Source organism: Centruroides vittatus, unplaced genomic scaffold (assembly GCF_030686945.1).
Source record: "Centruroides vittatus isolate TY-2023 unplaced genomic scaffold, ASM3068694v2 contig_1168, whole genome shotgun sequence".
Taxonomy (NCBI): domain Eukaryota; kingdom Metazoa; phylum Arthropoda; class Arachnida; order Scorpiones; family Buthidae; genus Centruroides; species Centruroides vittatus.
The window spans coordinates 4055449-4071006 of NW_027120749.1; the positions used below are offsets into that span (position 1 = coordinate 4055449).

The 15558-nt window shown below is 30.1% G+C and overlaps 1 protein-coding gene across 1 annotated transcript in view; it reads left to right on the plus strand.

Moving 5' to 3' along the window:
* LOC136982324 (dedicator of cytokinesis protein 1-like) overlaps positions 1-15558 on the plus strand; it is a 38006-nt gene that overhangs the window by 10625 nt on the left and 11823 nt on the right. Inside the window, exons 3-6 of the mRNA XM_067278802.1 lie at positions 6498-6594; positions 8859-8955; positions 10961-11050; positions 12395-12450. Coding sequence (XP_067134903.1) covers positions 6498-6594; positions 8859-8955; positions 10961-11050; positions 12395-12450 — 340 coding nt within the window. The remainder of the gene's footprint in view (positions 1-6497; positions 6595-8858; positions 8956-10960; positions 11051-12394; positions 12451-15558) is intronic.

The window sequence follows — 15558 nt, forward strand, 5'->3', positions numbered from 1 at the left end:
AGGCTCTTCTCATTGAGAATTCTTGGATATCTCTAGCCATAACTTCTTCCATACTTCATTCATGCATTTATCAGTTAATTCTTGTCAAGCCAAGTCGATATTGTCTATGGCATCCATGATGTTATATTTTTTCAAAATTGTATCAAACAAACATAGATTTAAGGAAAGTACAGCACTATGACGAATTGCCACTTTTTGCTGATTGGTTCATGTTTGGGAATAATCGTATTATATGCAAATCAATGAAATGCTGTGGTAATTTGAATCATTGTAAATTTTGAGCTTTTTTAGGTTTCAAGTAGACCGCATTATATCGAATCAGTGTTAAACGAGGCAGCATTAAGTGGGGTCTTACTGTATATATAAGTAAGGTACAGTGATACCTCGGTTTTTGTCAATAATCTGTCCGAAAACAATCAGCAAAATCTGAAACCGACAAAAACTGAGGCAATTATTTCCATATAAATCAATGTAAATCCAATTCATTCATTCTAGACACTCCAAAATACATACCAAAAACACATTTTATAGAGAATTAATATAGCACTAAATACTAAAAGCAATAAGAAATTAACATAAAGGCTAATTAGCATTATGATGAAAGCAATGTTCAGCTAGACACATGGGGTAATGTATTGTCTTATAGAAGCTAGTTGGACATGAGCTTCTAGCCTATATCACCCCATGGTAAAGTGCGACGTAATTGTCATGTAATAGTAGTTGTGTGCATTTATGATTGTCGTATTGAGGGGAATAATGCTTTCCGGAAAATCCGTTTAAGAGTAACTGGCCCCTATTCGGGCGTTACAGACATGGAGAAAACCCAGAAAACTTCATGTGGACAGCCTGCTCTGGTGAAGCAAGAACCCACGATCGAACTCCCAGTGTTCATGGAATGGAACCATTGTCCAGTGGTGGGCCGTCACAGGGCAATGTTCACACAATGAGAAATAATGCCACATTGTGACGGAAAACGCGTGGGTCGCTCTTTGTTTTCACAAAATTAGCAGCAAGGTCACTTGAGCATGCTGACGAAAACCAAGACAAATTTTTTGTGAAAAAATTGACGATAACCAAAGTCAACGAAAACCGAGATATTACTGTCCAATCTTTTGTGACAACTTAATAACAAATTACATTTAAAAATTAAATAGTCATTTGAAAGTACACAGTCTAAGCTATTTTTCTAAATAGTTGCCAAAAATTCTGTGTATGATTTGAACAAGTCTATGATTACATCTTTGACTCATCATCATCTGAAAAGAGTAGGCCTCTAATATGTTTCTTAAGAGATCCATAAAGATAAAAATTAGAGGATGCTTAGTTTTGACTGTACTCACAATGGCATGCCTGCTGCACAATAATGCAACTCCCCATCTTGCAGACTTCAGACTGGCTAAAAAAATTATGGGTGGGAAGTATTGGACTATCCCTTGCATCTGAGCTTAACATCCTCTAATTTTTACCATTTTGGATCTCTTACGAAACGTCTTAGTGGCTTACACTTCTCAGATGAAGATGAAGTTAAAGATGTAACCATGAATTTGTTTAAATCATTATATGGAGAACTCTTTCAGAAAGGAATTTTTGTCCTTGTCTCTTGCTAAAAAGTGTTTAGAAAAGAATGGCAACTATTTAGAAAAATAACTTACAAATAGCTATTTAATTTTTTAATGTAATGTAATTTGTAATTTTAAGTTATCACAAAAGATTGTATTTACTTAATTTTGGACATGCTTCATATATAGGTAATGTTTAGGTGTATATATAGGTTAGTTTAAAATAATAAATATGGAAACATTTTAAATTTCTTCAGATTATGAATGCATAAATATAATATGTAATGATTAGCTATGCAATGAATATTCGGTTACTATTCGGTATTCAGCCTGTCTTTCGCTATTCGGCCGAAGACTGAGTACCTAAAAACAGGAGTAAGAAATAACGAAAACACAGTAAATTAATCATTTCGGTAACTTTTATTAATGCTGAACGTGCTTTTCAAATTTGAGAAAGCACAATTTTTTCTTATTTATCTAAAAGATCAAAGGAAAAGTAATATAACTAAGTTTTTTTTAAAGAGATCAAAGAAAAGATAACAAATCAAATGAAAACTACCTACTTATTATGTAGTTTAGTCATCTATATACTCATATATAAAAGAACAAGTCTTGATAGGATAATTAATGCAGAGCCAAAACTACTGGTGCTAGAAACTTAAAAATTTGAGTGTGTGTTCCTTTTGTAAAGTTTAGGTGTGCTAAGAAAAGATTTCCCATTTTACAATTATGTAACTCATAGCCTGGTGATAACGAAGAAAAGGGACAGATAGGAAGTCGGTATAAGTCACAGTTATGATTTCACAGATTCGAGACAGCTTGGTAGTCTGAACGGCCCCAGGCTTTTGTCTGTGCACGCTAAGTGACTTTCATTTCAAGCATTTAGCTTTCCAAAGTCTATGAGAACAATTATTTGGCATTGATGGCTGAAAATTTTGTGCCAATAAGCTGCCTCAACTTGTTCAGTTATGTTATCAACTCAATTTTATATTTATTTTTACATTTTCACTTCACAGTCCTTCTCTGTTTTTTTCCGTTATTTACACATGTAGTTGTTATCCACATTTGATATCATCACTTATCACATACTGCCATGACACTCATATCTGTTAGCCACAACTGTCAAGAATTAACGCGATTGGCGAAGCGTAGTGACAGGCAGGCCCATAGAGAGCAGGGTGCGCAATCCTTGCCATAATGTGGTTTGTGCAACAATTTTCATACATGCGTTAATCAAGCTGAATAGTTTGGCCGAATATTCGGCTATTTGGCCACCCTCCTGGCCTAATACCGAATATTCGTTGCAACTATTCATTACAACATATGTACCTCTAAATAGCAGATAAACTTCTCAGTCCTGATGATGTCTTCTATTTGGAGGTTATACTGTGTCTGATTTTGATTTGAACAATTATACAATTTTTATTAATTAGAAAACAAAATAATAAAGAAACGGCAGAAGGTTAATTTATATTATTTTGTTATATTATTCTATTTTGTGATTAATCATTTGATATTTGAATTAGAGATGTAGTATTTAAATCATCATAACAGTTTTGACAAAGTTTGAATTCATATGAATGAATGATTAGAGAATAGCTAAGATCTTAGTTTCCATTTTCAGATTTGATATATTTAATTTTTTATATAGAATATAAATTAATCATTTGCATCATAGAATTGCAGATAAGTTGGACAATTAAATTTCAAGATGGAACAAGTAAAACTTTATTTGATGGAGTATAAATGTTTTAAAATGTTTTAATGTAGTCTCCTCTGAGTTGAATACACTTGGCTCAGAGAGATTTCCATTGATGGAAGCATTCCTGAAAGTTGTCAGTGAAGAGCTGTCCAAACTTTGGTTACTAGCTTTCTGGGTCTTGGAAGTGTTCAAAAAATGGTGCCCGTTAAGATTCCTTTTTCATTTTGGGGAACAACCAGAAAATTGGGATGATCATTATTGCGACTTGTTTTTGGTCATGAACTCCCTCACTGACAAGTGGAATGTGATGGCACATTATTATGGTGTAGCATTCAAGACTTCTCTCACCATGGCTTGAACTGCTTTTTTTGAATTGCATTGCAGAAGCATTTCAGAACTGACAAACAGAATGCCTGATTCAATTTGGAGTTTATGAAATTGTCCATTTGGAGTTCATGAACAACAAAGAAATAAATGACCATTGTCTTCATTTTCAAGTTGGAGAGCCACAGCTTCCGCCAAGCAGACTGCTGTGTGCAGGGCCAGCACTAGAATTTATGCCACCCAGGGCAAGACATGCTATTTGACACCCCTTATTTCCCTAAATAAAATGAAAAAAAAAAAATTAGTTTTAAAATGCCATATGCTATTATAATCTTAGTGCCTCAATGTTTTGAAATTTAAATTTTATTTAAAATACAGTAGTCCCTCGTTATATTGCACATTTAGATATATCATGCTTTTTTTGGTTCCCCAAATTTTAAAAGCAATTGAATCAATAAATTTTATTGATTCAAGTGCTTTTAAAATTAAATTGCCATTGAATTTCTTTTTGCAATGATATACCGTATTTTACTCCTACCATTGCAGGTGAAACAACAAATCTGTCAAAATCTAAATAAGCAAAACAGGTGGACACATCAATTATCATTTGTTTCCTTTCGATATTAAAAGTTGTTTATTTATTGGTTTTAAGTACTGTCTCCTCATTTACAAGTTTCTATGAGTTTGAAATTTCATACCTTTATGTGAATTGATGGTATTGAGTCAATTCACGTAAAGGTGTGAAATTTCGAACTCATAGAAACTTGTAAATGAGGAGACAGTACTTAAAACGTAAGGAAAAGATATCAGTTTTGAATGGAAAGTTCTAAAATTTTTATACAGTAGTAACTTTATTTTGCTTTTTAGAGAATTTTTACTCAGTAATTTTATAAGTTTTGATGTTATGTTATAAGTTCCATATTTATTTTTAAAAATTTTCAATTACAACATTTATAATTTTTATTGAAGATATAAATTACACAAATTTTTAATAAGTGATTTATTATGAAATATAGTACTGTATAATAAAATTGCAACTGATATTTTGTTTTTATATCGATAGTATTTGTCTTTAAATGTCATTGTTAAAGAAACAATAATGCTAAATGGGCGTTCGTGGTATCAATGTTTATGTAAATGTCATTTAATACAATATAACCTCAAATAAAATTTAGTATTGCCAAACTAAGCTTATTTTATGTCAGAAACACTTGCTGATAAAAAAATAGAAGATAGAGATGTATAATCTGTTTAGGATAAGCCCAGAATTTTTAGTATTCGGTTATATTGTGCTTTTTCTTTGTCTCCCAACAAGCATGATATAACAAGGGGCTACTGTAATTTAATTTCACTTACATTACTATGATAGTTTCACTATTTGTTATTTTCACTCAGTGAAAATTTCCTTCCCTTGCCATTTGTACCCAGGCAAATTTCCAGTTTTCCCATGCAGTAACACCAACTCTGGGTGTGTGCCACTCTCTCAATTGCCACTTTGTCTCAGCGTATACTGGTAGCACCAGTTTTTGTCTTCTGTGATCACTCATTCCAAAAAATTGTGTGCTTTTAGATGGTTGAGAGTTATTTACAACTTGTCAATGTTATTCCAATGCCATCAGCTCATCACAAATTTGGTGACAATCTTCTGCAAATTTAGGTGTTCTGAAAAAATTTGTTGAACAGTTTTACAGTTGATTTGGATACCTTCTGCTATCATTGTGCAAGTTATTTTCCAAAATATCAATTCACTGCTTTTGATAGAATGTAAAATAAATAAAATTAAAATATTTATTGAATAGAATATGCAGTTTACAATAGCTTTTTATGACTTTTCGAAAGAAATGACTACTTTTGTAAAATAAGAAATTAAAATGTTAATATTTTAAAATTTATAGCCTCATATTCAAAAGCTCTATGAAAAAATTTATAGTACTCAATAGAAGGTAGATATCAAGAGTATATTGTTTAGTTCTCAAAATGGTGAAGTAGTTTTATTTAATATGTTAGAAACATTTTCCAAATAATAATATTATAAAATTAGATACTTTATTAGTTACCCCCATCACTAAAACTATTGTTATTCTTTAGTGCCTGTAAGATGAAAAAGTTAAGAAATGAGATATTATTGTTGAATTTGGATATTAAAAATAAGATTTAAAAAATTGGTTAAAGAGAAAGTTCCTTAATTTAAATCTTATGGAAACCTTAGGGGCAGGGGGCACCAATTAACTATATATGAGCATCCGATGCAAAACAGAGGTCATGTTGTTTCAATTCCAAAATTCTTCCCTAAAAAGTGTTAAATAGATGACTGGCATGACTCTATTGTTAAAGGAAAAGTATGATGTACAGGGGCAAACCACTACTAATTTGAGGTATATTTTAATTATATAATGAAATAGTTCTATGCATCAAGTTATTACATAGCTAAAGTTTAAAGTTTTTGATATAATTTAGTTTAGGTTTGAATAAAAAATTGTGAGGATAATTAACTTTAAAATTCAAAAATTTATTAAAAAAAAAAATTTTAAAAGATACAATACATAAAGTGTCCTCAAAATTTGTCCCTTTCATGTATATCAGGAATTAATAGTTCTGGAGTTAAAGGTCGACTTTGCTGTGAAACTGTTAATTTTTGATGTACTTGAAAGGAACAAAGTTTGAGGACACTTTTTATGTATTGTCTGTTTTGAGAATATTTTATAAATTTTCTAATTTTAGTTTAGATTTATTGGAATATTTAAAAAATTATCATTTTATTTTATTCTCTTAATTTTTTCATTATGTAGTTAATAATTATTTTTATTAATTATATTATTTATCAATATGGATAATTAATTGATATATTTTAAAAGATTGTTAAAAGTTTTTGTCATTCCGTCTAATTTTTTATTTTAATTAAAATATTTCAGAATGGTACTATGGATGTTCAACAAAAAATAAAAGTGTTTGGGGTATTTTCCCTAAAGTATTTATTTGTGTTAAAGAAGCTGTCATTGATAAAACAGGGTATGGGTTAATTAAATTTGATTATATTTTTTTGAATTTGAATATAACAAGAAGTTGTCTATAAAATATTTGTATGCATAAGAATGTATTAGTATTATTACTTTTAAAATCAACTTTATGCTTAATTGTAACTTCATGTTTAACCTAATTGGTAACCTAACCTAACTTTATGGTAAAACTAATGTATAATTATGTTAATGTAATCTGTAATAATGAATAGAAATCATAAATCTTTTTCTTATATTGTATTGTGTTAAAATAACATGGATTATAAAATAGGCTTAATAAGAAAAATTCATTCTTAATGAACATTCTAATTCTCATTCAAAAAAATTTTACTAAGAACTGTTACAGGAGTTAAATGATAATGAGCAAAATGTTTTTTTATAATAACACAATCGTAAAATAGACATAATAGATATTTTTCAATTAAACAATGTTTTTATCTGTAACCTAAATAAATAATAATTTTGTAAGTTTATCTAATTGTTAATGAAAAAGATAGAAATTACTTGCTTTCTGCAAAGTAAAAAATTATATTTATATAAAAGTGTATATGATCTAAAAAAACACTTCAAAACCTTGATTTTGTCCAGCACAGAAGTTTAATTCATACAACAAATGCTTTTAATCTACACCTAAGATCTGCATTAGGTATTAACTCATTCTAAAATGGAAGGCCCAAAAGAATAATGATGTAATTTGAAATTTAAAATTGAGAAATAAACCAATCAGATATGCATACAATTAATTGAGACAAATAAAATCACAAAGAAGTGTCTTTAAAATTAATACAGTGCCCTATATTAATTTTAAAGACACCTGCTGTTTAAGATTGGCATTCTTATCAAATTTAATAATTTAATAAGAGATGGCACCTAATGCCTACTTCTAGAGTTAAATTATTCAGTATTTAATTATTAATAATAGCAATAATATAGCCCAATTTAATCCTGCAATCATTTGGCTTTAATATTAAATTTAAAACATTTTAATTTTTGTAAAATTAATATTGTTCATGTTAAAATGTATTATTTTATTAAATAATAATTTGTCTAAAGTTCTGCCTATAATAATAAAAATAATTAGTGTAATAATATTTATAAATAATCTTGTAGGAATGATATTTTTATATAATTTTATATATATATTTAAAACATAAAATATATAAGTACAGTAAGACCCCGTGGGGGATGCATTCTTAGATGACAAAGCGCTAAACAAAATAGCATTAAACGAGGTCATTTTTACACAGAGTAAATAGGCAAAGGGAAACACGCGACCAAAAATAAACAGTTTTTACATTAATTTTAAGTTATTTTTATATTAATTTGCATAATAATATATGTTAAATAACACACAAACATATTCACACAGAAATGTAAAGTTCATTTTTTGTAATGAAGATCCTAGCTCCTCTGAAATTCTTCATTTTTTTGCGATGAAGTCGTCTAGTGTTGTTTGTCACGTTTTTTTTCTTTTCTTAAGCAAATGTCTGTAGCAAGCAATTGCATTCAAAATATCCATCTTGCTTTTGCACTCCTTTCAAAATCTAGATCATTTTCTATAATTTGATCAATGATTTCAGTTATCATTACCAAACTTTTACTAAGGAAATCTGTAGAGAAATTTTTTGGGTTCTTTGTTTTCAGAATCACTATTTTCCAGTTCTATATGAATTCCTTGTTCTGCCAGTTGCAGGTTGTCATTTGTAAGGCTCTCACCAGAAACCTGCAGTAATTCTTTAATACCCTGCTCATCTACATCTCCTAGTCCTGCTATGTCAATTAGGTTGAGTTTGGTCAACCTAACAATACAGCAATAGGCTCTTCTCATTGAGAATTCTTGGATATCTCTAGCCATAACTTCTTCCATACTTCATTCATGCATTTATCAGTTAATTCTTGTCAAGCCAAGTCGATATTGTCTATGGCATCCATGATGTTATATTTTTTCAAAATTGTATCAAACAAACATAGATTTAAGGAAAGTACAGCACTATGACGAATTGCCACTTTTTGCTGATTGGTTCATGTTTGGGAATAATCGTATTATATGCAAATCAATGAAATGCCACGATAATTTGAGTCATCATAAATTTTGAGCTTTTTTAGGTTTCAAGTAGACCGCATTACATCGAATCAGTGTTAAACGAGGCAGCATTAAGCGGGATCTTACTGTAAATCATATATCTATTTGCATAATCAAAAATAAAATAAATATATTTTCAAATAATTTACTTTTTATTCTTTATTTTTTCACAGTCCACATGAAGCTATAATTCCCAGAGAACCGCCAATTGTACAAGAAATTACTTCTGTCTTAAGGGAATGGGGAGATTATTGGAAAGAACTGTATGTGGTAAGTGAAATGATTCTAAAATTATTGTGATATATGATTTATATTTTGTTTTTTCATGCTTTCACATCCTTGACAAATTGCTTTAAAATATTAATTCAAAGTCCAATGGATTAAGCATATTTATTTTGTTATCTTATGCAGTTTTGACTCTAAATACTGTTTTCTTTAGTTCTAATTGGAACTATGTGCAATATTGTCTTTGCAAATAAATTATAATCATAAAGGAATAATTAAATTGAATTAATAATAACAGAATTTTCTCTCTAGGGATAGAGTAACTAATTAAGTGATTTACTTAGATAATTAATATAATTACAAATATTAATATTTGTAGTTAACAATTTACATAATATATAATAACATATAAATATAATAACAAATCTTGGTACCAGTAAGTAAGTAAGTAAATAAATCATCATTGCTAATTTTAGGAAGCCATTTTTTAATATACATTTCAGTAAGCCAGCTACATTTATTTCTTTTTCTTCTTCACCCTTAATCCAATGAAGCCAGGGTTGGGCCATGGACCAAAGACCTTTATCTCAGAAAGAGATAAAGGTTTTTCATCTTAGGTCTTTGAATTATCTTGTCCATCCTTTTTCTGAAGATCCAGAAAGATGTGAATGGATAGGATAACAGAGAAGTAACAGGACTGACAATGTAACAGTGGTATTTGAAGAGGAGTGGTGGCAAGATATATTTATTTCATCACTTCTAAACTCTTATACTGGAATAATCCAGTTTTACAATTTTGAACATTGTGAGAAAATTATTCTGTAACATATAAAAGATATAAAAATTAGTTTTAACTTGATTGTAATCAGTTTTGTAATATTACATTATATCTTAATGCAACAAAATATTTTTTAAGAAACTATTTCATTTTAATTTTTAAAGTAAATTATATTAATGTAATATTTTTTTTTGATGAAATTTATAGAATTTGGATTGAGACTAAAACTTTGAGCACCAATTTTATTATATTAAGTTTATATATGATGTGTGTGCGTGTGTATATTTAGATTCTTATGAAAAGTATATAATATACAGTATTATCTCTTATACAAGGATTATTCAAATCAAACCAGGATTTTTCAATCCAGAGACATGAAGGATGCAAGATTGCTGAATTCTGTTGACATTAAGAGCCAAAGCAAATCTCACTGAATGATAAGAAGAGGAAATGTGGTGGATAGTAGTATGAATGCTCAGTTGGAACATTAGATTATTATGAAGTTTCTTGTTAGAGAAATGTCAAACTGGTGGAAATTCAGGCTTATGACAGAGCCCATTACATTGAGGAAATACTTAGCTACAGTAAGATATTTGAATGATGCTAACATCTTGAGGAATGTACTGTACATCAATGAGTGATTCTAGTTGGGCAGTTTCAAGCCTTTTTTTTTTTTAATCTGACAATGCCACTATGACCATTGCCTACTATCATCAGATTCTCAAAGATGTACAGAAAGCACTAGAGTAAACAGCTGGTTTACTACATTCTGTTTTTGTAGGACAATGCACAATCTCATACAGCTTAACCACATGTAAAGTCTAACTGGGCTGGGAAATACTGCCACATCCCCCTTACATTCCGTACCTTGTTCCTAACAGTTTTCATCTTTTTGGACCCATAAAAGATTTCCTGGGTGGATAACATTTTTTTCAGTAATGACACTTGAATTGTCATCACTGAAAAAGTGACACTTTCAAATTCTAGTTCAAATGTGATAACAAAACTTTCTATGCCACTGGTATCCAAGCATTGTTCAAATGGTAGGATGACTAACAAAAGATTATGTGGAGAAATCAATATAGTTTTTTTTTTCTTTCTTACTACATCTATCTGTTTTATACAGTCTTTGTTTGATTCAAACAACTCTTGTGTACTACATATATTTTTTATTTTTATTTTTGTTATCCAGTAATTGTTGTTAGAGTATGATTTTACTAGATGTTGATTTGATGATGATATATCTGATAATTATAATTATGATTCTTACAGAAGTCAAATGGAAATTTTGAAACTATACGAAATATGATGTATGAGTTAATTGAATGGCGAAGACAAATAATGTCTGGAACACTTCCTGTTGTAAGTTAAATCATTCAATATTAAAATTTGTATCTTTATTATGGGGCATATTTAATTAACTAACTATAGTAAATATAAAACAAATAGAAAGTTTCACTTTCTAAGAATAAAAATAACTGAAAGTTGTGACTACTGATTAAAAAAATGTTGTATAAAAAAATTCAATTTTGAAATTTCATCAGGTTCCATTAAAATAATGTTAACTTGTCTTTTATGAAATTTTACTCTGAAGTTCTTTTTTTCTTATTGTTATACAAACTTTTCCATTTTATATGTTTAAGGTATGTTCTATAGTAAAATGACTGAAAAGCTTAACATTCTAGACAATATATTTAATAAGTTGTGTAGTAATTACCAATATTAATTAACAGTTTTAATTAAAAGCATTTATATTTAATTATTTAAATAAATGAAATTTATATAATTAATTAAACGTTATTTTAATTAGTGTATTTGAATAGTCTACTATATTAGAATACTATTAAGAAATTTTAATAATGACATGGAAAAATTTTATTTTTCTATCAAAGCAGCAAAGCATCTTTCAGCAAATATATAAATTACAGAAAGAATTTAATGATTTTAGATCTTAGCAATGCTCTTAAAAATAGATAAGGAAAATAGAAAGATAAATCTTAAAATGAAATGAGCAAAATAAATATAGTGTCTAATGATAATATACAGATAACATATAAATAAGAGTGAATCTATAAAAAATAGAAGAAATAAAGTCACATAAGCATTTGGAACAATCTACTACAAATGACCAAGATATAGATATAGCAATATTATTGAGAATAACAATTGGATACAAGAGTTTAACAATAAAGAATTCAAGAATCATAAAAATCAAAGGCATATAATATTTAGAATTTATAAAAACACAATAGACTATCCTTTAAAAAATATCAGTAGCATAACACTGAAGATTAACAACTTCAACCTTTTTTGGAGGCTTTTCCATTGTTTGAAAATTTCTACAGAACATTTTCAGCATGTGAATGTGGTGTACAATGAAAGAAAACTTAAATAGACTAACTGTTACACAAAGAAAAATTGAAATATTTATGACTGTGATCACAAAACTGGATGGAAAAACAAATAGTAAGATAAGAAAACAAACCAACATTATATACTATATCAAATGAATAAATCAAAAAAATCATTTAAAAATTAGTTTTTATTCTTAATAATTTTGTAACAAAATTTAAATTATTTGTAATAAATGAAATTTGAATAAGTTTTTTTATGAGTTTATTGAATAATATTCATTGATATAATTTTACATTCATACAAATATTAAAATTCCTCAAAATTTTGATACTGATATATTTATTTTTCTAGGATGAACTTAAAGAAATTAAACAGAAAGTGACAGCAAAAATAGATGTTGGAAATGCGTAAGTTCTGAATTAATATTTTAATAATAATAATAATAATAATAAAAGCAAACACATACACAGCACAGTGGCACACCAACAGGAGAAGAACTCACAACATATTGGTCTTCTCTTTGGTCCAGTGCTGTCACGCACAATGCTGATGAAGGCTGGATCGAGGAGGAGAACAGAAACTTGCACAACATACCAACTATGCCCTGTGCTGAAATAAACATACATGATTTCCAATACACTGTTAACAGAACACACAACTGGAATACACCTGGTGTAGACAACATTCACAATTTCTGGTACAAAAAGTTTACATCACTACACCAGGAACTAGCCAAACACCTAACACACATCATCATCAATCCACAAGACATGCCAAATTTTCTTACTCAGGGCATCACCTACATGAAACCTAAAAACAACAATACCACAGACCCCACACAATACAGACCAATTACATGTCTTCCAACACTACAAATTATTGACATCCTGTATCGCAAACAAAATATACAAACATGTTGAAGAGCACGACATTCTTACGGAACAACAAAAAGGTTGCCGTAGAAATCACAGGGGATGCAAAGAACAGTTACTCATAGATTCAGTCATTCTATGGCAAGCACACAAACAACACAGAAACATACACATGGCATATATAGACTACAGAAAAGCATTCGACAGTGTTCCACACAGTTGGCTGCTACATATTCTACACATGTACAAAATACATCCATCACTCATTGCATTCTTTCAAAACACTATTCAGCATTGGAGAACAACACTACATCTCAGGATTCACTAACACTTCCATACAAACAAACCAAATATTCATTAAGCAAGGAATTTTTCAAGGAGATTCCTTGAGTCCTCTCTGGTTCTGCTTAGCCCTGAATCCATTATCCAACATGTTAAACAACACGCAATATGGTTACAATATCAGACACGAAAAAACAACACAGTTTACACTGTCACATCTCATGTACATGGATGACATAAAACTTTATGCATCCACACAAAAACAACTTCATCAACTCCTACAAATCACACATTCGTACACCAAGGACATACAAATGGAATTTGGCCTAGATAAATGCAAAACACTTCACATAGAAAAAGGAATCTTGAAGAAAGAAGATTTTGCACTTGGAAATGGAGACATTATTGAATCCATGGAAGAGGGCGAGTTCTACAAGTATTTAGGATTCCAACAGGCCAAACTAACAGAACATACACAAATAAAGCAAAGATTAATTAAAGAATACCAAAGTAGGTTAAATGCTATTTTCAGAACACAGTTAAATGCAAAACATACAGTTAAAGCAATAAACACATATGTCATCCCAGTACTTACATATTCTTTTGGAGTTATACATTGGACTCACACAGATCTCGAGCAACTCCAAAAGAAAACAAGAACAACACTTACTAAGCATAAACAACATTATCCTAAATCTGCCACAGAAAGATTAACCCTTCCACGTAAAGATGGCGGACATGGTCTGATTGACATAGTTAACCTTCACTACAAACAAATATGGACATTGCGAGAGTTTTTCCACAAAAAGCAAGAAACATCACAGTTACGTAAAGCATTAACTCTAGCAGTCTCGAATAACACACCATTAAATTTACACTCACAATATATGGACACAACACAACATATAAAAAGCATAGACACTGTTAAGCAATTGTGGGCTCAAAAGGCACTCCATGGCAGGCATCCTTATGATCTGGCCCAGGATTTTGTTGACAAAACTGCATCAAACAGCTGGTTAGCTTGGGGATGCCTCTTTGGGGAGACGGAAGGATTCATGATCGCCATACAGGATCAGGTCATAAATACTAAAAACTACAGAAAACACATACTCAAAAATGCAACACTCACAAATGACACATGCAGAAAATGTCAATTATGCCAGAAACTATACAACACATCACCTCTGGTTGCAAGCTAAGAGCTTGCACAGACAGATTATTTACACAGACATAATCAAGTAGGAAATATAATACACCAAGAGCTTGCAAAGAAACACAAATTAGTAGACATCCATGAACCATACTACAAATACATTCCACAGACAGTATTGGAAAACAACATGCACAAAATGTACTACGACAGAGCCATAATCACAGATAAAACAATTTACCACAACAGACCAGACATCACACTCATTGACAAACACAATAAAATCACATTCGTTATAGACATATCCATTCCAAACACTCACAATATACAAAACGCATGCACTGAAAAAATTAGCAAGTACACAGAACTCGCCCAGGAAATAAGGCATCTGTGGAGGATGATAGGGTGCTTATTGTACCTGTTGTTCTCTCCTCTACAGGTGTCATACCACACACACTACACAAAAGCCTGGGCACATTACAATTGAATAGAAACACATACATCACACTACAGAAGGCCACTATATTGAATACATGTCATATTGTGAGAAAATTCCTGAATACAAACACACACACTGATACACTTCTTTAATTTCTGTTTTGGTTACTATGCCTTGACTTTGATCCAGCATAGTATACAGCCACCGGTGTTAACTGAGTATATCTCTTTTAACCCAACATAATAATAAAGTTGCACTGTAGAAACAGGTTTAATTAACATGTTTACTAATTTACTTAAAACACTCATTAAATATACAAGTTTAGAACCCACGCAGACCACAAATATCCAAAATACATCAAAATGAAAAATTGTATGTATTTAGCTAGTGGGGGAAAACTACACTAGCTAAATACACACATATTACCAAAACACATTTTACCGCAATCACTACTTTTTGACAAATATACAATAGTCTATTCTGGTGTAGTCACTATAGCTATATACGAGGGTAATCCCAAAAGTAAAGTCTCCTATTTTTTTTAAATACAAAGAAATGATTATTTTCATTAATGTTTATATCATTTTAAAGTTTGAACATTTATCTATTTTTCTACATAATCATCATTTCAGTCGATTCGTTTTTGTATGCTCCTGTCATACCAGCTTGCCGCCATGTCATGTTAAACCAATTGAAATTCATTGCCAATTGACGGAAGTGTATGGCAAGTCGTGCATAGATGTCAAAAACATCCTCAAGTGGTGTAGGGAGT